The sequence below is a fragment of the Podarcis liolepis genome, assembly GCF_965112155.1.
Source record: "Podarcis liolepis genome assembly, chromosome: 3".
Lineage (NCBI taxonomy): Eukaryota > Metazoa > Chordata > Lepidosauria > Squamata > Lacertidae > Podarcis > Podarcis liolepis.
Window position 1 is genome coordinate 36383973 of NC_139557.1, and position 26037 is coordinate 36410009.

Below are 26037 nucleotides of genomic sequence, written 5' to 3' on the forward strand. Positions count from 1 at the left end.
TGCTTGATGGTAGCTTTTATTTAAAGATGTGACTATCCAGATTGTTGGCTTTTAAGAAACATTTTTTTTAGCACAATGTATATGTTAAATAGAAATTCAAGATCATGGTAATTCTGATGTAAATTATTGCTGGGGAAGGAGGGAACATTTGCAACTATGTCCAGCACAGTTGTCTAAGCGAATGTAGAATGTCACCTTCTGGGACCAAGGTATCACCCTCAATCCCGCAACTGAGCTTTGTTTTGTTTCCCCAGCACTTGTGAACACACTCTGGTCAGCATGACTTCTCAGCTAGTTTGTCTTCCAAGACCAGCTGGGAATCCTGCTGTCTTTCTATTTCCCCACCCAACAGAAAGTAGAAAAGAAGCTTATTCAACATAGAAGCAGATCATCTTAGACTTAACATAAGCATTAATGAAGGCTGTGAGTGGAAGAAGCACAGATAGGTTTATTAATGAATATTCCAAGCGTCCTGATTTTGAATAGTTGTCAGGGTGGGGATTGTTCAGAATTTGTATGGTGAGAATTTGACTTCCTTGAGCAATCTGCAAAGGGGAACCAGTCATGTTTATTGTGTAGCCCTGCATTCATGCTCTCGTGTCTCAAGTAGAGTTTGTGTTTGTACAAATGGAGCAGATTTCTCTTTTTTGTTTCCTCTTATGCCTGTGTTTCACAGCAGTGACCTGACCTGTTCATGCCTTTTCTTCTCTGTGTTTTCTTATGGGCTTAGAATAAAGTCTGGTAGGTTAACTGGTGGGTGGTATTGGAGTACTGAGGGCTATGTGAAGAATTTTCCTTTGAAATTCTGGGCAAGCAGTTATCAGAGTTGCATGAGTACAGCTACTAATATTTAATGTAGTAGTAGTAACTGTGTCTGAATACCTACCAACCTGTGCTTTGAAATCAGCAAGGGAGGTCCTGCTTTTGATCCTGCCAATGTGAGAATATGGTGGCCCCTGATTATGGCGACCTAAGACAGGGCTTTCTTGGTGATGGAATTCCTTCCCTAAGGAAGTGTGGTTGTCTCCCACCCTACTGCCTTTTACGCATTAGGTGGAGGCATATTGGTTGCTTTGCTTTTGGGACACAAATTTGCCTTGGTATCTATCAACCAAAGACATTGTGCTTGTTGTATTTTGCTTCTGATTTTCTTTTCTAGTTGTATTTGGTAGCACTTTGGAAGCTGTGGGAAGGAAGGGCAGTACATAAACACAGAATCTTAATCATAGTGTTGTAATAATGATTTGGTGTTTGGTTTGGTTTCCTGGGGAGGCAAAGAGAATGCAGTCAAAGACCTTGCATAGATAGCAAAGGTCTTGCACTGTTTGAAGGCCCTTGACATGGCAATCAGTGAAATGCTACTTCTGGGTTAAATCACCATTTTGCAAGTTGAGAGCAAGCAAGGATTGGAAAGTTGTTTCACAGTGAGATGTTCACTAGTGTGTAAACAGATGAAGTCTTGCAGAAACTGAAAAACAGTAGGTTCATAGGAAATTCTAAGTTAATTCTCCATATGGAAGACAGTCATTTTTCACAGTTTTAGAACTAGAAGATGTACTCTTCTAGTGAGTTTCAAATTGTGTAATCCCCCCCCCCCCAATCTTCTTGTGGATTCAAACACTGGCATGCCAATTCTACATCTGACTTGTGAGAGAAAATTGTGTAGGAAAGTACTTGCAAGTTGCTGGTGTTCATGTTTAGGTATGTTTCCCTTATAGAAGTACATATATTGTCCTTTTTACAGATAAGTCCTTTTTACAGATTAGTTATATTCAATGTGAGACTTTAACGTTGTATAGTGTAAGGTTGGGGGAGAAGAATAGTGGGGTGAGAGAGCAGAGGGAAAGAAGGGGAAAGTAAACTTTCATTCTTTTACATAGTGTATGTGCGAGATTTTTGTGTCAGCGTCACATGGGTAGGGTCTCTTTATTACCGTATTTATGTGAATCTAATACACCATCAAATCAAATGTGCGCCTCCATTTTCAAAACTTTGAAACCAAAAAAGGATTTGCTGGCGCCATCAAATCTAATACATACCCTAATTGTCACGACGTAATTTGGCCAAAAAAGGTGTGCATTACATTCCAGTAAATACAGTAGTTTTCGTTGACACTGAGAGAGGTTGGGGGCCCAGGGCATGGTTGGGTTCCATTAGTTGGCTGCAGTGGCTTTTGTTTGTGTGTGTGAAAGAGAGGGGTTGTTGGGTCAAGTTAACCATATTGATTCATATGCTGTCGGTGGGTGGTTCTTGTTGTCTTGTTGTGTAATAAAGGGGAGCCACACCGGGGAGAAAGCATCCTCTTTTATTTGTCCCCATGTCAGTTTTGGTCTGTTGGTTAGGTTAGCTTTTCTAGTAGGGCTGTTTCCCATACAGTTGGGTACCAGTGGTCCATGTTCACTCCTGACAAGTCCTCCAGTGTCTAGCTCTGATGCTCCTGGCTGCTGAGAGTGGGTATCAGCTCTTTGGGGTGTGAGTGTGCATTTGATGTAAACTTTTTATTAGACAGTAAGAACAAGAAGCAAAAGGAGACACTGATGGTTTTAGTGAGAATTTTTTTTGAAGGCTATGGAACAAATATAGTTTTTATAAATCGTTATATGGGTATACGTTTTGAAGTATCACAGTTTTCATTTATTACGAAACAGAATCAATAGGGCAAGCCCACATTTATTCCAGAGCATTGACTGCTGCTTAAAACGCCAGCTCCTCAGAGGCTGCAGTCCTGAGTGCTTTTCAGAGGTAAATGATGACAGCTTCTACATTAATCTTTCTAAGGTCAGGGTTTGAGGCTCAACTTGATGGAGAGAAAATTTGAAAAATGTTTATGAAAGTAACATGTTTGCTACATGTGGCAAACTTTGTCAGCATGACAAAGCTGCTATTAGCATAAAATGTTCCTTACCATTTTCTTTGAAACTTTTATGTTTCACTTGAGGAAAACGAGGCAGACCACTTGACACTGGGCTGGGGTTGGGCAATTGGATTAGGTGGTGTGTCCTTCCCCTTGGCTCAGCCAGGCTCCCCCTTCCACCCAAGTATATGGCTGGTTGGCAGGTCTGCTGGCTGGAGCCAGAGGAAAGCCACCAAACAGTGCATTCCCAGGGAGAGTGGTGGCCTTGTGGTGCTGACCTGGGATCTGCTGGCGCCTGAACTCATTGCCATTGTGTGACTGCAACGGTCCCAGCAGCTGCCACGATCAGAAAAGCTGTGATTGTGGAGGCTCTGCCTCTTTGCAAAGCCCCATGGCAGGAGGTGGCAGTTTGGATTGTGTTTTCCATTTTTAACACCAGGAAATATGGTGGTTAACGACAAAAGAGATTATGGTTGAGCACGTTTCCAAACAGCTTAGCAGCCTGATGCTACACGGGTATGAGATGTGAATGGTATTTTCTAGCAATCATAAATGCAAGTACTTCTGTTATCATCTGCTCCCCCCACCCCAACATCATTTCAGTGTCTTTGCTATAGTATACAGTGCTTTTTTTCCTGAACCAATAGGTGCTGGAAAACACCTCCCCCAGGAGACCCACCCCAGAGCCCATCTTCAGGGTGTGTGTTCTCCTTGCAAGCCAGAGGCAACCTCTGACAGGTTCTTGTGTGTGGGGCTGCCTCAGCTGCCACCGCCCAGGCAGGGGAGTGGGCAGGCCACCTCTTTTTCCCTGGAGGGAGAGGCAGCCCACCCATGTGAAGGTTGGGGCTGAGGTAGCTCTGTGAACAGAGCCTGACAAGCTCTGTGAACAGAGCCTGACAAGCTCTGTTCGCGAGGCTACCTTTGCATGGGTGGGCAGGTTGCCTCTTCCTACTGGCAGAGAGGCAACCTGCCTGCCCCCTCCTGCCTCATGTGAAGGCTGCTGAGGCACAGATGGGCAGCTTCACCCAGTGGTATATTGCAAGTGAAACCCCTCATGGCTCCACTGGGCATTGGGACTGAGGAGTGGCAGCAGTTTCACACGCAATATACCGCTGGGTGATGGCACCATCGTGCTCTGGCCTTCATACCATTCCTGGGCAATGTATTGATATGGCAACCAGACCTATTGTTGAGGCTGCTCAGCTGAAGCTTCTGTGCCTCAGCTGAGCAGCTTAACAAGCTCCCCCCTCCCTCTCTGGCTTAGGTGAGCTGGAGCAGTGTTGGGGGGCTTGTTCAGCTGAGGTGCGGCTTTCCTGTGTGTCGGTTGTTAGCTAGGAGGTTGAAGAGCTCCAGCAAAGTGCAGGTTCATCTGTGCCTCTGTAGATGAGGAGACCCTCAGTGGATACTGGACATCATGAGTCGGAAGCACAGTGGGGCTTTGCTGAGGCTGGTCAGGTCTCTCCCCACACTTCTGGGGAGTTCTGGCTGGGGGAAAAAAGCTGTGTGTTTTATACACAGACATTCAGTCAAGAAAATGTTGCTTGTCAGCAATGGTGGAAGTACCGTATTTTTTGCTCTATAGGACACACTTTTTCCCCTTCAAAAATGAAGGGGAAAATGTGTGTGCGTCCTATGGAGCGAAGACGCCATAGCCCCGCGACCCTCTCCCGGCTGGAGAGGTGACGCGTGGCTATGGCAGGAACCTCTACAGCCCCGTGTCACCTCTCCAGCCAGGAGAGCGCGCGTGCGGGGCTAAAGCAGCCCCCCGCAACCCTCTCCCTGCTGGAGAGGTGACGCGCGGCTATGGCACGAGCCTCTACAGCCCCGCGTCACCTCTCCAGCCGGGAGAGCGTGCGTGGGGCTAAAGAAGCCCCCCGCAACCCTCTCCCGGCTGGAGAGGTGATGCGTGGCTATGGCAGGAGCCTCTACAGCCCCGCGTCACCTCTCCAGCCGGGAGAGCGCGCGTGGGGCTAAAGCAGCCCCCTGCGACCCTGTCCTGGCTGGAGAGGTGACGCACGGCTATGGCAGGAGCCTCTCCGCTGCGCTTTTCCGCTGCTCCCTGACCTGCTCTTTGGGGCTGGTGGTGGGCTTCCCCCCACCAGCCCCAAAGAGCAGGTTGAAAGGAACCTGAAGCCTGGAGAGCGAGAGGGGTCAGTGCACACCGACCCCTCTCGCTCTCCAGGCTTCCAAGGTAGCCGCCTGAACGGCACCTTGTTTTAGAGCGGGAAAACAAGAGGGGGAAAGTTCTCCCCCTCTCTGTGCAGTGCCTCCTGCCGCTTCACTGAAGGGGCGCTGGGCAGAGGGGGGGAGATTTTTTTTTTCTTGTTCTCCCCCCTCTAAAACAAAGTGCGTCCTATTGTCCGGTGCGTCCTATAGTGTGAAAAATACGGTACCCAGTTGGCTTTTGTAGTGGAACTGTAAACACGTTTGGTATTTAAAAAAATACTTTTACCACTGTGTTTCTATCTCATTTGGCATTTATTTTCTGAATACTGTATGCTTTAAAACTTAGAGGCAAAGTTCTATGAGAATAAGCTAACAGAAAATTAATATAATTCTATATTGAATATACATTAGTCTTATTTCATATACAAAAGCTACCTATGATATTGAAAATAAAATGATTGTTTTGAAACACCTAAATTAACACAAAAGAATTGCCTTTTTTCAACTATTAGTTGCTTCAGGAATTTAAACATTTCTGAAGTTCAGCTTCTCAGAGAAAAGGAAAAATAGTTTGGCTAGGATTAAAACCTCACTCAGAGACAACCAAGGGAGCTGGGGACTGTGAAGGGAGTCCAAGAGCCAAGGAGCCTGAAGGAAAGGTTTCCTATAATGCATCATGCACTGTAAGTAAAATTCATATTTTGTACTTACATAAAAAGGTTCTTATTCAGCAGTTAATCCTTATCTCCACTATAAACATTATAGCCTTCTGCCTTAATCAGCAGGATCTTTTTAGAATCTTGAAACAGGACGTCTTTAATTTTGCCAACAAACTCCTGATTGAACAGCCCTGAGGTGACAGTGTTCACTCTTCTATTGAGTCCAAATCCTCCAAAATAGCAAGTCCCTCCATAATTGAGAGCAGTATATTTTCTTTGTGGATCTAGATCTTCAAAGAGAACTAATTCCTCATCGAGGTACACTTTGATGAGTGTCTTGTTCTGTGCAATGGTGACAAAATACCATCTTTTGCAACATAGAGACTTGCTTTGCGGAACAAGAGGGACAGCAATGCTTTCTCCAAGGTTTACCATGACTTTCAGCATTCCTCTAGCAAGTCCAGCTGCAAGGAAATCATTGTCTTCATTTTCAGCCTTCCCTAACCATACAAGTAAACCATCCTCGTGTTCAGTGGTGAAATTGAAAGATATCCTAGTGAATCTGAGGTCCCTTCTTTTATAGTTGGAATCTATGTATTTGAGGTATGAATTGCCTGTAAATTTTGCAGTAAAAAATGAGATCTTTTTTTCACAATGGAGGCCTGACCAGCCAAGTCTACATGCACATGTATATGAAAGCAAAGCTGGGGTAGGTATACAAATGCCTCCATGCAGACATTTACTATGTGAACAATAAGCAGACTGCTCACATGTCTTCCCTGTCCAATGCTTGGGGCACAAGCAATAGAAACCCGATGGTTCAACTTTGCATTCTCCATTATTTTTGCACACTGTATACCCACAAGGGGTTCCATCACAGTCACCTACGTTGGCGCCACCTTTAGCTCCTTTCTCAGTCAGTTTTAGCTCTCTGCCATTGACAAGAACCTCTCGAATGCAGCCTGTAAAGCCGATGGGTTCATTCTTGATGGCCATGGGATTAACCAGATTTAAAGAAGAGACTCCACCTACGTAGAAGTCTGTGCGTGTATCTAAGGCAGTCATGCCACTACTAGCTTCCCGGGTTATATTGATGCCATTGAGGTTGAGGTAGCCTTCATTGCCAACTCTTCCTGCTTTAATTAAATACCACGTACCGCTTGTGCTGTGTACATTTTGGAAAGTCTGCAGAATTACCGTTCGGTCACCAAGGTTGTAGCGCAGCTGTACATACCAGTTTACTAAGGAGATGCTTAGGAAATCGCCTATGGAGAAAGAAAAAGAAAGATGCTTCAACATTCCATGAGCTGATAACACATATTTTTGGCTAAGCATTACTAGACAGCAGCCTTGACACTCTGCACAACAGGCCTTCATTGCACAACTTGTGACTCACCAAGCCAAATGCAGCCTGCCAGCCATGCACACCATTTTGGCAGGTGCTCAACAACCACCTTGTTTTGCAGTTCAAGGGAAGAGAGCAAGAACAGATTTAGCAAAACGCTGTTGTTGCACCATGCCTGGCTAAGAGGCTGCATTCGGCTTGGTGTGTGAAAGGTTGAGAAGGTGTAGTAGAAAATATGAAGATGAGCTACAAGCATTCAATGCGAGTTTGTGAAGGTGGCTACAGGGCTTGCACAGGGGAATGCGATTGGAAGTCTCCATCTGATCAAGGCTTATCTGCCTTATCAGGATTTCTGATTGCATGGAGGCAAGAAAATGGGTTCATCCAAACAGGCTTGGAAGCTCCCTTTGGACCTCAAAAGTGGGAAGGTTGGGATGGCACACGCAGCATGAACACATTCTGTACCCCTACTTCCTTGACCACCTTGCCCAACAGGGCACCAGTTCTTTTAGAATCCAGTAGGGGGTTTTTTTTAGAGGTGGATAGTTTTTGTAAAATGGCAAGGGAGGCTATGGTATCTCTCTTTTGGTCAATGAAATACATAAATTTAAACAGAATGCATTACTTCAGTTCAAAATTGGTATGGTTTTTTAATCTTTGTAGCAAATTGACTATTAGGTAAAGGTAAAGGTATTACTATGACCTAGCAATGTGAAAATCCAGTGCCAATTGGCTGTTAGGCGTGAGCAATGTTTGTTAAGGTTTTCATAACTGGCAAAAGGGATTGTTGAGGCTTATGTAACACTGGCTAAAGGAAAAGCTTTACATAACGTGCTTTGCAAACTTAAGCAACAGAAACCCCTTTCATTTCTTTTGGCGGCTGCTAGGAGAATACTCCAGGACCTCCCTGCACTCTGAGTGCTTTGACAGGCTCATTGCAAGGCTAACAAGCAGATGCAAGACTCAGTCCTCAGTGACGCCCCCCTTCCATGACAGTGTGGTTCAAATAGGTAATATGAATGCTGTAAGTTAAGCAGAGTACTCCACTGGCAGAGAATCGTTACTTAGAGGTGTGACTGAAAGGTCTGCTTGTGGCAGTAGGTAAATGGGTCTAAGAAACTGCTCTTTTGCATCCTTTTATCAACATAGTAAAGGTAAAGGGACCCCTGACCATTAGGTCCAGTCGTGACCGACTCTGGGGTTGCGGCGCTCATCTCACTCTATGGGCTGAGGGAGCCGGTGTACAGCTTCCGGGTCATGTGGCCAGCATGACTAAGCCGCTTCTGGCGACCCAGAGCAGCACACGGAAACGCCGTTTACCTTCCCGCCGGAGCGGTTCCTATTTATCTACTTGCATTTTGTGCTTTCGAACTGCTAGGTTGGCAGGAGCTGGGACCGAGCAACGGGAGCTCAGCCCATTACAGGGATTCGAACCGCCGACCTGATCAGCAAGTCCTAGGCTCTGTGGTTTAATCCACAGCGCCACCTGCGTCCCTTTATCAACATACCCTTGTTTTAATACAATTGGAGGTAAGCTCCAATGTGTTAAGTAGCACTTAGTTACAAGTAACTACACATAAGATCACAATCTTGGGCATAATCTCTGCTAGTATCCTTTCTCATTTTTCAAAGAGTGTGCATGCAAGACAGAAAGGTGTGCAGGCCTTTGTATGGAGCTGATTGACAGGGCTTGCAAACAGACAGGGCTATCCAGTGGGACCCGGGCCACGTCTTTACCTGCCGCACACGAGATGTCATATATGATGCCAGGTGTAGGGCAGGTGGGTTGGGGGAAGGGCTCATGATTAAGCAAATATTCTGTTTCCCACCCTTTACACAATAAGATAACCAAAGCACAAGTGTCATTTGAAATTTGCACTTCTCTGAGTTTTGCAAGGCAGTTCCCCCAACCAGGTAATCTGTCCAAACATGCACATACTGAGTGCCTGCTGCAGGCACTCCCAGTGTTATTGTTTAAATTGCTGGATTTCAGTGCAAGTATGTATTTCTTTTTAAGAGACGTGCAAGGCTATTTGTGCTACTTCAAAACAAAACAGCTCCAAAAGCCTCCCACCCCAGCATTAAAATGGCTGTGAGCTTAGAGAAGGAGGAAACAGTAACTGAAGCAGCAGCTTCAAAATCTGGAGAGAGGGTGTGAGTGAGAGGAGAGTGAATTAACAAAAGCTGTGGTTGCTACAGGAGGGAGTGAGGCAAAACTGACACACAGCTTGCCAGTTTTGACTGCTGCCTTCCCTTATGGCTTTGAAGAAACAACTTCAGAAAACAAAGCAGTGGCTTCAGAGTTAAAGCTACCAGGGGTGTGAAAGGAGAAGGGACAAATGCTCTCTCTGCATAGCTGTATTATGCCAACTGAGTGATTGGAACATAGATGCACCTCACAAAAACCGGGGGGCGGGGGGGCGACTGTTATACCTACAAAGTGTGGGAGGTCAACCAAAATTCCACTTAAAACTTACAGCGGAAGAGCAATGGGTTTTCCTAAACCTCCGTGCTGCACTGCCTGTGACAAACACCATCCAGCTAATCTAAGTGCATTTTTTGTCAAGAGCGCAATGCAGCCATTTTACTCAGTCCAAGACACTACATAACTTTTTTTTTTTAAAAGGATTAGCTTGATCTGATCAACCGATGCTGAAACACGAGACACTCTAACGAACCTACGTATGTCTGCATTGGTCATTTTCCCTTGTCCATATAATAAAACAGTATAATGCAGACCCTCTCCTTACCTGATCGTGGGCTCAGGTGTTGAGCAGTGTAGAAGAGGATGCCGTTTGCTGAAAGGGCTTGGAATTGCAACTCAATATGAACCTTGCGTCGGATGCTGAAGGAGTCAAATGACATCCAAGAAGATTTGTTGCTACTGAAAGATGCATCGCTTATGGTTAGGGCTGCAAAACAAAACAAACAAGGAAGTAATCTCATCTCTCTAGTAGATGGCGACAGATCTCTACTTTAGCACTAGTGATATGTAGGGCAATACTTCATCATAAATCTAAAACTTCATGTTGAATACAAATCTGAAGTGAGGGTTGCTGTTTTTTTGCAATCAACACATTTGCTTGCTCTCTGTCTCTCTTACAAGCCCATGCTAAGCTAGTTTTGTGTACCTGTCACCACCACTGACAGGATCTGGCTTTTAGTATGAAACTGGAAATGCTTGAAAGCTGCTGTATGTGGTGGTGGTTCTATGCATGCAACTGCTTTGCCCTGAGACAACTGCTGGCGCACACTGACTTCTGTACAGCCACTATATACCCAGGTGGTTGGGTGAAAAAGCCATACATAAAATTATCATCATTAAAAAGGCAGTTTTTAAAGTGGAATGCATTCACCTGCCCCTTCTGCAAACTAGTCAAGATCCCTCTACCCACTCACCCCTAAATAATTACAGAGCAGGGTTCCTAAATGGTGAACTTTAATTTCAGTTTAAGAGAAGGGAATACCATGTTCCAAATAGGCTATTGGGTAAATTACATTGACTAGAGCAGCCTAAGGGCAGCTAGTTCCATGCAGCATCTGGTGCCCCAGATGTGATTACATCTAGCCTGTTAAATGAAGGGCAGATGAGCATTACAAGACAGATGGACACTTGCTGGGTGCAGAAAGCAGCTTCCATGCAGGAAAGTCCCTTACTGGATCAGGGTGAAGTTAGAAAAGGGAAGAATGAATAAAAATTAAAGATGGTTCTGCTATCTTTTGGTCGATTTGGAGGGTACACAAGCTGGAACCATACACAAAACCATTCACTTTTCTGAATCCATGCTGATAATGCCCAGAATAGGAACAATTCAAAAGATGTGTTCCCACACTATGTTACTTAATTAGTTGGATTCAGGAGAATGAATCATCTCCCTGTGAGCAATCCCTGCCTGAAAGCAATATCCAGATCAGTGGCTAGTGAACACACTGGGTTGGATCCAGATTGAGTCATGTTTAAATTGATTGAAATTGGTGGGAGAGTGAAATCAATGGGCTTTAAGTTTGTCATGACTAGTGATCTCATGGGCTTCTTCAAAGCATGACTCAATCTGGATCCAGCCCACTGTGTGTTTTTTAAAAACAAAAATATTTTTATTTTCAAGAAACAGGATATAAGCATAACTTTATCAAAACAATTTGATTTTCCCACTCCCCCAGAAGATTACTAATACAGCCAATTTCCCCATAAATCTTTATGTGTTGTTGGTGGGCACCAGTCATCAGGGTGTTCATCTGAATACTTTATAAAGGGATGCCAGCCCTCTCTTGAAAACAACTTTTGCATTTATGAACTTCATTTTTCTCTACCCTTTTTAACAAATCGAAAGGAGCGTTAGCTGGCAGAATGCTCTGAGGCCAGGCACAGGAAACAGTAATCATGGCAATCTAATAATAAAAAATGCCATTGACTGTAAACATTAGTCATAGCAATGCTTTTCTTTTTGTTGTACCACAAAGTGTGTATCTTGCGAATGTTGCACTGCGGTAGATTTTTAAGGAACACCCTCCTTTTGCCCCCTTTTCAAAATAATGGAGCATGCGCTAAAAACAACAACCAACTACAAAGATCCCACCATCTTGCTAAACCTAAGAAGACTTTAAAAGTGTAAATCCCCCTGGACCAATTAAAGTCATGGGACCATGTTGTCTTTGCAAGTTCTGTTGCTGAAATACATTCCTCTTTCCCTCTTGCACTCATTATGTTTTCTGCTAGGTGCCATAGAACACAGCCCAGTTCACTAGTCTTAACATTGCCTCCCTATCCTATCTGCCGCTGTTGTCATGGATGCCCCACCACACCTCTCTAGGCAATTCTTTTCATGCTCTCCACAAGTCCCACATGGCTTCTTTGTGTTCCCAGTGTTCTTTGTGTTCAGCTTCATTACTAAAGATGCTCTTGACAACTTGTGACCACCAGGCTCGCTCCCCCCCCCCCCCAAGATTACTGAAGTTATACAGCAGGGACAAAACTACACAACTTAAAAGATGGCCATATTAGCAGTTTCCAGGCAATGGTTTTAAGATTGAGGAAATATATGGGGTTAAACATGCCTCCCATTTCAAATTAGCAGCCCCACAGCTTCTTTCAATTCCAGCTTTTAATAACACTGGCTTTCCAGCTCTGTCTGTCATTTGTCTAATGGGAAAGCATGCAACTTTGTTCAGGTTACTAAGAATGGAGAGCAGCATCTATATAACTGCCAGGAAGCATTAGCAGCAGATCTGGATGAGAACGAGTCACCTCTCCCCAGGCAGCCTGATGACAAGATTGTGTTAGAAGTCAAAAGATTCTTTTCTATCAACAAATAACGCAGTCGAAAACATCAGCTGACTCTGGGATCTGCATACCTGTACTTGATTCTATATGTTTTCATCACTATACTGTAGACAGTATGATTGGCAGCCTGATCCCAGGATCAGCAGAGTCTGAAAAGTTGTGCTCATTAACACTTCAAAAAGCTCAACACAAAACCCAAACAACACATTTCTAGCAGGCTGCTGAGTCTGGCACTGCTGCTGACTGCAAGGCCAAGGAACAGCTTGGAAGATGCTCCTTAGTAGCCTTCTCTGCGTGAATCCCAAATACTCTTAATACTTGCTTCCTGTCCTACTGCAATTTATTTTACTTATTTGTTCCATTGTAACTTGCCTTTCTCCAAGGACTTTATACATAAGTCCGCCTAATTTTATCCTCGCAACATCCCTGAGAGTTAGGTTATGTGGAGTTATCTAGTGAGCTTCATGGCTGAGTGAGGACTTGAACCCTGCTCCCTGGTTTGACTACCCTGGTAGTTACTCTATACAGTGGTGCCTCGCAAGACGAAAAGAATCCGTTCCGCGAGTCTCTGCGTCTTGCGGTTTTTTCGTCTTGCGAAGCGCGGCTATTAACGGCTTAGCGGCTTTAAGAAAAAGGAAACAAACTTGCAAGAACTCGCAAGACGTTTCGTCTTGCGAAGCAAGCCCATAGGGAAATTCGTCTTGCGGAACGACTCAAAAAATGGAAAACTCTTTCATCTTGCACGTTTTTCGTCTTGCGAGGCATTCGTCTTGCGAGGTACCACTGTACTGAGTTTATCTTTGTGCACAGGCTGAGTGCCCTGTCAAGCTATAACTGCACATAATTTGTTGCCTTGTTATCTAGGGGTGTCTCGCACTAGGCCCTTGTGTTTACTTGCCTTTCCGTTTGTAACGGGCAGTTCTGAAAGTATTCCAGACACCATTTAGAGTTCCTTCACCTTCTGTGAAACCATGTTATCTTACTTCAAAATGTCTCTTGCCATTGCCATTAATTTAGTGCAAATCTATAGGAAAAGGTTCTCAGCAAAAGCATAATGTGCCTTTAGTCAGATCCCTGCTAAATGCAATGCTTCTTAGAGTCATGCGTTACACCAGGGATGAGGGAACGTGTGGCCCTCCAAAGGTTACTGGATTTCAAGCCCCATCAGCCCCAGCCAGCATGGCCAATGGTTAGGGCTGATGGGTTTTGTTGTTCCCCTGCTTTACTCCAGTATGGTGTGTAATTTGTGTAAGCAAGAGCCCTTCGTGGCATCCTTTTGCATATTCCCAATATACAGTGCTGATTTATGTTGAATTGAAAGTTTACATGTTTTCTCCTTGTACTCGAGAGTAAAAATATAGTTTGCTCTTAGCAAACAGAATCACTATAGCAACAACAGAAAGGTATTTGTTCAGTGTTTTCTATATTATTTGCAGGAGAAAGGGATTCAATTCTTCCTAAGGGCATGCTCCTATGAGATACACAGTATTTATGGCATTTCAGAAACCTGGCAAATAGGTCCCTATGGTTTATTTCATTTCAGTTGTTGAAATATTAGCTGAGCAAAGCAGAACTGAGTACTATCTCTCCCGGTTTCTTCAAATATGTGGCACCTTACATGGCTTAGTAGAAATTGTAAAACAAATTGATTTGGTATGGCAAATCAAACTGCAAGGCAAAACTATTACAGGTAACAACCTGCCTTATACCCTCTATATATTTACTCAGGAGTAGCCCCACTGACCTCAGTGCACATAACAATTAAACCTGAGATACCTTCAACAGGGGAGATGCGGGTGGTGCTGTGGGTTAAACCACAGAGCCTAGGACTTGCCGATCAGAAGGTCGGTGGTTCAAATCCCCGTGATGGGGTGAGCTCCCATTGCTTGGTCCCTGCTCCTGCCAACCTAGCAGTTTGAAAGCACGTCAAAGTGCAAGTAGATAAATAGGTACCGCTCTGGCAGGAAGGTAAATGGCGTTTCCGTGCGCTGCTCTGGTTCACCAGAAGCGGCTTAGTCATGCTGGCCACATGACCCGGAAGCTGTATGCAGGCTCCCTCGGCCAATAAAGCGAGATGAGCGCCGCAACCCCAGAGTCGGCCACGACTGGACCTAATGGTCATTGGTCCCTTTACCCTTTACCTTCAACAGGAACTCTGAAGAAATTAGAAATAGTGCAACAAGAGGCAAAGTTCTAGGCCTCATTGACAAATTAAAAATCAACAAATCTCTGGCCTCAGATGGTATCCACCTGAGAGTCCTTAAAGAGCTCAAATGTGAAATTGCTAGTTTTCTGACAAGAACACAAACCTCGTCGCTAAGATTGGCCTCTGAACAAAAAGTCTGGAGAGCCATCAATGTAGCACTAGTTTTTTTAAAAGGCATATAGGGAATTGCAGGTAAGTTAGCTTAACGTCTGTTCCAGGAAAGGTTTCTTAAAGATAAAATTACTAAGCTTATAGAAATCTTGCTGAATAATCAAAATGGCTTCCACAAGGGTAAGTACTATTTCAGTAACATTTTAGAGTTCTTTGAAAGTATAAAAAAGCACATGGATGGGGTGATCCAACAGATATTGTTTATTTGGGCTCGGCGCTTTAGGTGCCTGAGGCAAGATGTGTTACTGACACTTTTCCCACCCCACCCACCCCACACCTGGGCCCATACCCTGGTGGGGTGCAAGGAGCATGCCACCTGACACAGGTTGCCTCATTGGTGCTCTGGCTGTGCTAGGGCAGCAAGAGAGCTTAGGCGCTGCAAAGCAGAAAACATAGCATACTTTTCTAGCCACTTCCCACTGCTCAGAATTTTCTGCCTGAGGCAGCTGCCTCACTCTGCCTCATGGTAGGACCAGCCCCATTTGAACTTTCAAAAAGCTTTTGATGAAGTCCCTTATAAGTAATCCTACCAATTACAGGCTTATGATGCCGGACCTTTCATTCTCATAATGCTTAGATCTGGGGTTATCCAATGAAGCTGAATGATGAGAGATTTGGGACAGAACAAAAGCATTTACTTCTTCCTGTGATGCAATAGTTAAAATGTGGAATTTCACTGCCACAATGTGGTGAACGCCAGCAATTTAGAAGGCTTTAAAAGGTAAAATTCATGTTGTTGTTGTTGTTGTTGAGTCATTTAGTCGTGTCCGACTCTTCGTGACCCCATGGACCACAGCACGCCAGGCACTTCTGTCTTCCACTGCCTCCCGCAGTTTGGTCAAACTCATGCTGGTAGCTTCGAGAACACTATCCAACCATCTCGTCCTCTGTCGTCCCCTTCTCCTTGTGCCCTCCATCTTTCCCAACATCAGGGTATTTTCCAGGGAGTCTTCTCTTCTCATGAGGTGGCCAAAGTATTGGAGTCTCAACTTCAGGATCTGTCCTTCCAGTGAGCACTCAGGGCTAATTTCCTTAAGAATGGATGCGTTTGATCTTCTTGCAGTCCATGGGACTCTCAAGAGTCTCCTCCAGCACCATAATTCAAAAGCATCAATTCTTCGGTGATCAGCCTTCTTTATGGTCCAGCTTTCACTTCCATACATCACTACTGGGAAAACCGTAGCTTTTACTATACGGACCTTTGTTGGCAAGAAAAATTCATAGGGTAAGGCTTAAATGGCTATGGGTGAGGATAGCTGTGTGCTACCTTGAGGATCAAAACAGCATGACTAGAGAATAACAGCAGAGGAGGGCTATTTGCCCTCAAGTCCATCTTATGAGCTTCCCATGGGTACATGGTTGGTCACGGTGGGAAGCAGGATGCCTGACTAGATAGGTCCTTGGCCAGATTCAGCAGGGCTCCTCTGAAATTACCTGTTTTGTTAAACATCTCTAGCCAGGTTATTTTTTTGCTCACGTGCTGAATGGTATAATAAGCAGTACTTTCCTAAAGACTGTGTACACACCATACCTATGAAGCACGCTTAGAGCACATGGCTTCTTCCCCTAAAAGAGTCCCAGGAACTATCGTTTACTCCTCACCAAGCTACAATTTCCAGAACTCTGAACAAACTACAATTCCCAGGATTCTTTTGAGGGAAGCAAGGTGATTTAAATGCATTGCATGCATACAGCCCAAGTGTCTGTTTATAAGTATAGGGAGAATAGCTACACAGTTTAATCGGTGCTTTTACTCATAGAAATTATTGTCCTATGCTGCCATCTAGGGAATGCATTCAGTTATGGCACTATTACCTTGGTTCTCAAACTTAATCCATCCCGGAAGTCCATTCCAAAACCAAGGTACGCTTTCCCATAGAAAGTAATGCAAAATGGATTAATCCATTACAGACAATTAAAAACAACCCCTAAAACAGCTATTCAACGTGAATTTTACTATCTAATGAGACCATTGACCCATAAAATGAAAGCAACAAACTAGGCTGCAATCTACTACCCAGTATCAAAAACTGTAGTGATCTACCCATTGCCATTGGAGGGACGAGACGGGAGGGGAGAGTTTAAATGGGGAGGGGGATGGAAACACTCAAACTGGAGGGAAGAGGAGCGCGCATGGGGTGTGGGAGGGGGAAGGAGGTGGCTAACTGGATGCACGAGATGGGCGTTTAAGGGGGGGGGCGCGTTTAAGTTAAGGAAAGGGAGGCAAAAGTTTTCTGCCTCCCACCCAAGCCATCTCTCCCCCGCCCCCGCCGCATGTTTTCTGGCATCTGCCCCGGCTCCCCATTCGCCCGGCCGAGTCCCAGGGCTTCTGTTTGCACTTTGGGCAGCATGACAAGGCGGCAGCTGTGAGCCGGTCGGGGCGATGCTGCCTGCGCGTCCCTGGTACGGCGGCACCGGGACGCGGCAGCAGCACCGGAGCGCGGAGAGGAGGCGGCGGTGGCTGCTCTCGGCTGCGCTCCTAGCCGTGGATACTGAGCCGGGTGGGCTGGAGCCTGCATGCCGTGCGAGCGCCCCGATCCCCCGCTCGGGAATGGGGCGCCTGCGCTGCCTCGCCTGGACCTCGCTTGGGGTCGGGCTTGGGACGGGGGGGGGGGTGCGGGAAGGTCAACCTGCCCAGCACAGTTCTCCCACCACACACTCTCCTCCCCAACACGACCTCTCTGCACGCGGAGGGAGAGTCGCCAACTTCCAAGTCTCCCGACTCTGGAGTCCCTTACATTCTGAGGAGCCTTTGTGCCGAGGAAAGAGGCGCTTCCCAGCAGAGGGAAAGGAAGGGAAGGGAAAGGAAGGAAGCAGCGGCAGTCACTGTTGGGGCCAAGCCGCTCGTTCAAAATGGAAGTGTGCACTCAAATTGGAGCATGTTCGGCTTCCCAAAACAGTTTGAAAACCGGAACACTCATTTCTGAGTTTGAAGTGTTCGGCTTCCAAGTAGTTGGAGAACTAAGCTGTTCGAAAACCGAGGTACCACTGTAGTGTTACAAATAACAAATGTAGTCGTAGTTCTTGCAGTTCTCTGAACTGCATGTGCAAACACAACATGTAACAGCCAAGCTAGTACTGAGCTTTGCCCTCCCCATGCAATTCCATTTCATTGCTTTTGAAATTATTTGCATCTAACATCGGTATTTGCTAACTATGCTCATTTGTTTTATACAGAAAGAGTCACTTTCAACATGCACAGTCTATTTGATTTTGTTTTTAGGTTTACATAATGCCTTTTTCATATTCCTAGGCTGATTTCTCTCTCTCTTTTAATGGAGATTTTTCACAGTGCTAGGTTGGCTTCTGTTGTGCTCTAGAAGTGGGGCTGGAATATTTTGTTGCTATGGAGAAAGCCATGACCTTTGCAGCCACTGGATGAAGAAAGGATCTGTTGACATTTGAGCCATAACAACCTTAACTAGGAGAGGAAGCATAACGACTATGTTAACAACATTAAGAACATACTTCAGTCTCATAAGATCTAATTCAAGTCACTCCTGTTACCATCAACAAGCTAACCCAGATTTGCTATACAGTCTCCCAGCATCAACAAATTAAGCTTTGTTGCAAGACATTTGCTTCTGGGGACAAGGAGGAGTGAGGACTCCACAGTGACAGTTTGTGGTTCCTGCTGTGGCAATTGGGGGAAAAAATTAAATATATCTTGCTAAGGCCAGATATATGTGTGAATGAACACATGCATTAATTTTCATCCACAAACATATGCTGACAAAGCACAGAGCGCCTAACACCAGGTCTGTTTGGGATGCAAAACCATCAGACTTCATTCATGGTACCTGCTTCCCATATATGGCTTGTCAGGAATGGGAAGTTGCCGTAAAAGAGGATCCTCATGTGTGCTGGTGGAGTTCATCTATAGCAGCCCCATATGGAACTATGGTGCCCTCAACATGGCTGAGTAAAACTGCTTCATCCGAATACTGCTGTGGAATCTGAAACAGTGGCGTAGCATGGATTGCCAGTGCCCAGGGAAGCGCATAGGGGGTGGGTGGGTTGGAGGGAGGGAAATGGTTGGAGTACGCATCCACATTCAACCGCTACGTCATCACCCAGGAGATTGCAGCCACAGAGCTAAGAAAAGACGAGTCGTTCCATTGTCTGGCTTCCTGGTTCACATGGAGAAGCCATTTTCAGCAGAGCCCAGCAATGGAAGCACACAGCTGCATTGAGGCAATTTTGCACCCAGGGCAACTGCCCTTATGCCCCCCCCCCATGCTACACCACTCATCTGAAAAATAATAATGACTCCTGCTTTCTTAAATGCTTGGGCATATGATTAATTTGGGCCATGAGTCATTCCAGCTAAGCTAAATATTGAACTGTTTGCTCAAATACAGGGAGATTGTTTTTTTCCTAATCAGCCTAGGACAACCTAAGTTTGGTTTGTTCTTCCACATCCCTGAGGACATTTTGTTCTGTTTGCTGCCCTTGGGTTGCTGGCAAAATTTGATTGGTATCCTTACTGCTTGTTATCTCTCGAAGGTCCTTTTGTGTCTCTGGTATTCTTTGACATATCTCCTTCCTGAATAGTTACTACTCTTGACGACCCCTCTCCCCTTTGTTTCCTACTCTCCTGGGCTACATGCTACTCTTTCTTCTGCTTCTATGCCTGCCATCAATCCAGAGACGAAGGATGTTTTGGGGGGGGGGGGATAAATAGTTGCTTGTTTACAGGCTGCGGCTCACTTACCAGAAAAGAAAAGGAAAATTGTACTTTGCAAAAATCTCATGACGATTCATTATGCTGCCAACAGAAGGGGAAATGGAGGTCAAGGATTTTAAGGCAGAACACAGTAGGCTTTTTCATGGTGAAGTCTCCACTTCTTTTGTTCTGATGCCCCTCTGGGAGTTATTTACCATTGGGGTTTACTGCAAGGACAGTGCTTCCTTGCCTTTTCTCAGAGGTCTGGTTCAAGTAATTTGAACTCGCGGCACATCACATGAGGGGGACGGATCACCACTAATTAAAGATGCCCCATGCCAATTTGGTTTTTTACTAGTGTGTGAAGGGCTGTTGATTCTCAGTTCATGCCAGGAGGGCATTACAACGGTGAAAACACCAGTGAGAAAGAAATATGTGGGGCATGATGCCAGGGCAAGTAATTGTAGTAGCTGATTTCAGGTGAATAATGGGCATTTATGGCATGAGCTATGAGACAGGATTATTTCCAGCTGGAATAATGGACGTATTGTGTGGTCTTGGGCAAGGTACCACAACCCTGCACATGTAATGTAGGGATAAAAAGAACCAAAGTAGACGTGTCTCTGGCAAACCCGTCTCTTTTTAAAACTGGCTGCGCAACAAGCATGTATAAAACACGGGGAGTATGGCTTACTTCACTATAGCATTTAAATACCAGAAGTAAGCCAGTCAGGGAGAAAAGTGGTGGGTGGGGGGGCTGTGGAGAGGCAAGTGGAGAGCACAGAGAGGGTTCAGCAATCCCACGGCCATTCCCTTTTTTCCTTTTAAAAATTGAACCCTTCTTCACCTTTATACTACATTAGGAGAGACCCCATACCAAAAATGATATGTCTCTCACCACCCTGTATAGTTTGTCTCTAATACTGGTCTACTTTACAAAATTGTTCTAAGGATGATTGAGCTAACATACGTCAACACTTTAAGCACTTGAGGAAAAAAGTTCTATATAAAAAAGCAATACCGCTGTCCTCAGGAAATCTCAATACAGTTGCACACATTCAATCTCAGAGCAGCAAGAGAGACAAGGGGTTCCTGCACTTACAGGGTTTGGTAGCCTTGGAATGAAGGTCAGTGGAGACTGTAGTGTCTTTAGGAGTTACATACTTACACATCTACACAACCCGAGCATACGATGGAAGGGCTCACAGAATTAACACCCTGACAGATCTTGCTTCCCCTTCCGTTTTCTGGGAAGTCCTAAGTCACAGCCTGGGTCTAACCTTAAGTTGGTTGTGTCTATTATTTTAGTGGGTCTACTCTGAGTAGGACTGAACGTCTCCCTCCACATTGGGGCTATGCAAAGACGATATCCATGTTATTTGATGTGAGTGATGTAGAAAAAAACCCTGCTCCTTTTCCCTTATGGGGTATCCGAGAGCCCATATAGAGTCCTTAAGTGGATTCCCTATTGGTTGGAGAAAATAACAGAGGCCAACCAGAGAATATTGAGAAGCAAAGCAGCTAGTAAGCCTGATCTTTAATAAACTCTTGCAGCAGGGTCTTCACTCACCACATGCAGGAGGGAGAAGGAACCCAGAACAATGGTGTGCAAGCCCTTATATAGACTTTTGAAATTGCCCACCCTGTAGCGCAAGACCACCCCCAAAAACATCATATATACATCACAGAAGGAGGTGGTCTACTACAGAAATCCAGGATACCTCACAATGACCAGTGATTGCTTTACTTGGGCAGCCCGGAACATTCTTTTGTGATGGTAGATACTTTAATTCCTGAATCCAGGTCACAGGCTCACCCTATTCATACACAAAGATGCCCTAAAGACAGGTAAGCAAAAGACAATGGAGAGGCTTTCCCATTTCCTTCCTTCTTGCAGAGAAACATCTGAGGTCAATCGGGGAGAGTCAAAATGGTTTCAGGATTGCTCTTCTGTACTATTTCAGACATGTGGTTTATATACTTAGGGATGCGGGTGGCCCTGTGGTCTAAACCATAGAGGAGGTCGGCAGTTTGAATCCCTGCGATGGGGTGAGCTCCCGTTGCTTGGTCCCTGCTCCTGCCAACCTAACAGTTCGAAAGCAGGTCAAGTGCAAGTAGATAAATAGGTACCGCTCTGGCGGGAAGGTAAACGGCGTTTCCATGTGCTGCTCTGGTTCACCAGAAGCAGCTTAGTCATGCTGGCCACATGACCTGGAAGCTGTCTGCGGACAAACGCTGGCTCCCTCGACCTATAGAGTGGGATGAGCGCCGCAACCCCAGAGTCATCAGCGACTGGACCTAACGGCCGGGGGTCCCTTTACCTTTATGTGTTTGCCTTGTAAATTTATGAATGTTTCATTTATATATTTGAGACCGTAAATTCTTATAACATGAGTAACTGAAACAAATTGAAGCAAACTAGTAACTAGTAAAAGGAGCATGCATTCCATTTCCTCCCAGCCAACAACCACTAAGATCTTCCAGAAATCATGTGCACCTAGGCCGGTCAAGCTTCTCTTCTTTCTTATTCCAATCCTAAAGGACCAAGCCTACGAACCAAAATCCTTTCTATCATCATCAACATCATCATCATCATCATTTTAGATGGAAACAACAACAACAACGTTTCACTCTTCTAATTCCATCAGGTCCAGCATTTTTGCTTGCCAGATGGAACAATCCTACTTTCTTCTTACTGCAGAATGTTCTGGGGATTTTCCCCAACCCAGTCAATTTTTGGTGGTGGTGGGGTATGTGAAGTGAGAGGTGGGGGAAGCCCTATTGCACAAGTGGAAGTCCTTTCACTAATAAGACTTATCAGTTGAATCCTGCACCACCACCATTGTCTCCATCATATTCCCTGAACTGTCATACCCAAATTAAGAAAAGCGGGTAAAAGGAAAACTCCTTGGTAATGCCATTATTAGAGGTCTATATTGGAGATCTTTGCCTTACCTTGTTCACAGTAGATGCCAGTGGTTCCTAGTGGGCAGTGGCAGGTGTAGCCATCAGGCAGTGGGGCACAGGTGGAACCTTGCCTGCACCTGTGGGGTGGCTTGTGCTCGGGATCACAGACAGAAACTGTCTCCATGCAGAATGCTCCTTTCCAGCCAGCGGGGCAATGGCAGCTAAAAAGAGAAAACCATAGGATATTATCAATACAGGGCTAACTGCATGTTACAAGCCACTGTGTATAAGGGAGTCCCTGTGCCCTTTTCTTTTTTTAAGGAAAAGTATCTTGGCAATAGGGATGCGAGTGGTGCTGTGCATTAAACCACAGAGCCTAGGACTTGCCAATCAGAAGGTCAGCGGTTTGAATCCCCGCGACAGGGTGAGCTCCCATTGCTCGGTCCCTGCTCCTGCCAACCTAGCAGTTCAAAAGCACATCAAAGTGCAAGTAGATAAATAGGTACCGCTCCAGTGGGAAGGTAAATGGCGTTTCTGTGCGCTGCTCTGATTCGCCAGAAGTGGCTTAGTCATGCTGGCCACATGCTTAGACATGGCTCCCTCGGCCAATAAAGCGAGATGAGTGCTGCAACCCCAGAGTCGGCCACGACTGGACCTAATGGTCAGGGGTCCCTTTACCCTTTACCTTTGCCTATCTTGGCAATGGGGAATTTGAATAAGGGAAACAATGAGCTGAACCCTTTCCCAGCCTCTGCAATTAATCCTTCCAGATGCTTTTCCTGATGCAGAATGCAAGGCACTTACTTCCTCTTGCAAGCACATGTTGCGAAAACCATGTGGGAGGAGCAGAGGGAGGTGGGGAAGGGGTTAAGGGAAGCTCCCCCTGCTGCTTCTCTGCTCCAATCTTCCCCCACCAAAGCTGCTTTTCTCATTAAAACAAAAAGGTTCCAGATTTAATCCCCAGGTAGGATTAAGTCACTGCCTGAGACCCTGGAGACCTGCTGCCAATCAATCTAAACAATAATGATCTAAGAAAGACTGGTGGTCCGACTTAGCATATGTTCCTGTGAGTAGAATACTAGGTACAGTGGTGCCCCGCAAGACGAATGCCTCGCAAGACGGAAAACCCGCTAGACGAAAGGGTTTTCCGTTTTGGAGGTGCTTCGCAAAACGAATTTCCTATGGGCTTGCTTCGCAAGACGACAATGTCTTGCAAGTTCCTGTGGGTTTTTCCCCCTCCCCCCCTTTTCCCCAAGCCGCTAAGCCGCTTAACAGCTGATCCACTAAGCCGCTTATCAGCTGATCCGCTAAGCCGCTTATCAGCTGATCCGCTAAGCCGCTTAACAGCTGATCCGCTAAGCCACTTATCAGCTGATCCGCTAAGACGCTAATAGCGCTAATCCGCTAAGCCGCTAATGGGCTTGCTTCGCAAGACGAAAAAACCGCAAGACGAAGAGACTCGCGGAACGGATTCTTTTCGTCTTGCAAGGCACCACTGTAAAGGTAAAGGTATCCCTGCCCGTACGGGCCAGTCTTGACAGACTCTAGGGTTGTGCGCTCATCTCACTCTAGAGGCTGGGAGCCAGCGCTGTCCGCAGACACTTCCGGGTCAGGTGGCCAGCGTGACAAAGCTGCTCTGGCGAGCCAGAGCTGCACATGGAAACGCCGTTTACCTTCCCGCTAGTAAGCGGTCCCTATTTATCTACTTGCACCCGGGGGTGCTTTCGAACTGCTAGGTTGGCAGGTGCTGGGACCGAACGACGGGAGCTCACCCCGCCGCGGGGATTCGAACCGCCGACTATGCGATTGGCAAGTCCTAGGCTCTGTGGTTTAACCCACAGTGCCACCCGCGTCCCACTGAGTAGAATACTATTTTGGCTTTATTGCAGGCACCTCTGACTGCACAGCAATGCACCAGTTTCTAATCAATTCAAAAGAATCACCAAATGCCAGGAGCGTGTGCATATTATTTTCAACTCAAGCGTTAGATAGATACCCAAATAGTTATTGCCCAGCAGAAACCTATTTTCTATTTTTCTACATCAAGGGCAGCTGGTCCTAGAAACTTATTACCAGAGGTTTTGCATGCCTGTTGGAACGCATTTCAAATACTGTATTTCTACCTAGATGAAGAATAGGGGCTTGCCCAGCCGAGAAGCCAAATGCAAAGTTTACCCTAAAAAAAAATAAAAAATTACAGGAAATGGTGTGCATTGCTGTACCTATTTAAATCAGCAGCATTGTCCCCATAGCAACAGGCTCTCCAATTTAAATGCATTGCACATCATGTCAAAACAGAGGTTCTCTGACACATTGAAGCAATTTCTCAAAAAGTGAAAAGCCCCTAGGAGGAAATGATTCCTAGGAGCCAATTTGATGTCTGAAAACAAACCCAGGCTCTCAGAGGAACAGAGGTTTTTAAGATCAGCAGGAAGAGGAGGAGGAGGAAGTCTTTTTGTAGCCATGCTGCACATGAAGAAGGAATGGGGAACCTGCAAGCCAGTGGCGTAGCGTGGGTTGTCAGCACCCGGGGCAAGGCAAGTAATTTGCGCCCCCTAACCCGTGGATTTGCGCCCCCTAACCCGTGGATTTGCGCCCCCTAACCCTAACCCCCAGATGTTGCGCCCGGTGCGGCCGGCACCCCCTGCACCCCCCACGCTACACCACTGCTGCAAGCCACCAGATGTTGTTGGACTACAGCTCCCATAATCCCTGACCATGCTGGTTGGGGAGGATGGGAGATGGAGATCAAAAACATATGAAGGACAGGGCACTCATGAGCCAAGGTGAGGTGACTGCCTTGGGCAGCAGGATCCACAGGGGCAGCAGATCCCGATGTATATCCTTCGACAGCCACAGGTTTCTACACCCCTGATGTAAAGCACATGCTTGACATGCAACTTTACCCCCTTTCAAACCCGGATATGGTAGTTGTGGTAGAACGGGGCATGCCAGGGTTAGTGCATGCATAGAAGATTTGGATGTGCATCTAAAGTCTGGTTAAGGGCCATAGCTCTTAAATAATCTGCTTTGCATGCAGAAAGTCCCAGGTTCAATCCCTGGCATCTCTGGGGAGTTGCTGGGAGAGAACCCTGTTGGAAATCCTGGAGAGGTGCTGCCAGTCAGTGCAGACAATACTGAGTTAGATGGACTGAGTTCCAATATAAGGCAGCTTCCCCCATCCTAGTTTACATTCGACTAATGCCCATGACAACCACGGTGTTAAGGCAGCACGGGCTTGATGAATTTCCCATGCAATAATAATTCACCCAAACCCATTTGCACTTACTAAACGGTAGAGCCGCTTTCCACGCACGTCCCCCCATTTCCGCATTTTATGAAGCGGCACGGAGACTTGTCACACTGTCCTACGCTGCGACCAGCATTCGGGTGGCCTTCTGGGATTCCTGGGGCTTTAAATGGCTGGTCCCTCCCGGTGCGAACTCGTATGTCATAAATGCAACCTCAAAAGAAATAATAATAATAATAATAATAATAATAATAATAATAATAATAATAATAATACCACCCCACCCATTTGGTGATGCATTTCAGCAAGAAGCTTATGGAAGAAAATGAAAGAAGGGAAGAAAGGAAAAGCTGAACGGATGTGCTTTGGAAAAACCTGCTATTCTCCCATTTGCTGTATGTTTCCCTTTCTAAATCAGAGGCACTGTAGGTTCCACTACTAGAAAGGGGGAGCACCTGGCTTTCAAAAATTGGGTTTGCAATCCTGAGCCCAGATATGGAGATGCAAGATTCACTGGACTCTATGAGACTTG

At 45.8% G+C, this 26037-nt stretch overlaps 1 protein-coding gene across 7 annotated transcripts in view; it reads right to left on the reverse strand.

Moving 5' to 3' along the window:
- Nucleotides 1–5249: 5249 nt before the first annotated feature.
- EYS (eyes shut homolog) overlaps nt 5250–26037 on the reverse strand; it is a 471327-nt gene continuing 450539 nt past the window's right edge. For all 7 annotated transcript variants that reach the window (XM_083495822.1, XM_083495824.1, XM_083495825.1 and 4 more), the window contains 4 exons: nt 25545–25719; nt 22304–22476; nt 9775–9936; nt 5250–6944 (listed from right to left, as the gene is read on the reverse strand). In XM_083495822.1, the coding sequence (XP_083351948.1) occupies nt 5755–6944; nt 9775–9936; nt 22304–22476; nt 25545–25719 (1700 nt within the window). In that variant the 3' untranslated portion in view covers nt 5250–5754. The remainder of the gene's footprint in view (nt 6945–9774; nt 9937–22303; nt 22477–25544; nt 25720–26037) is intronic.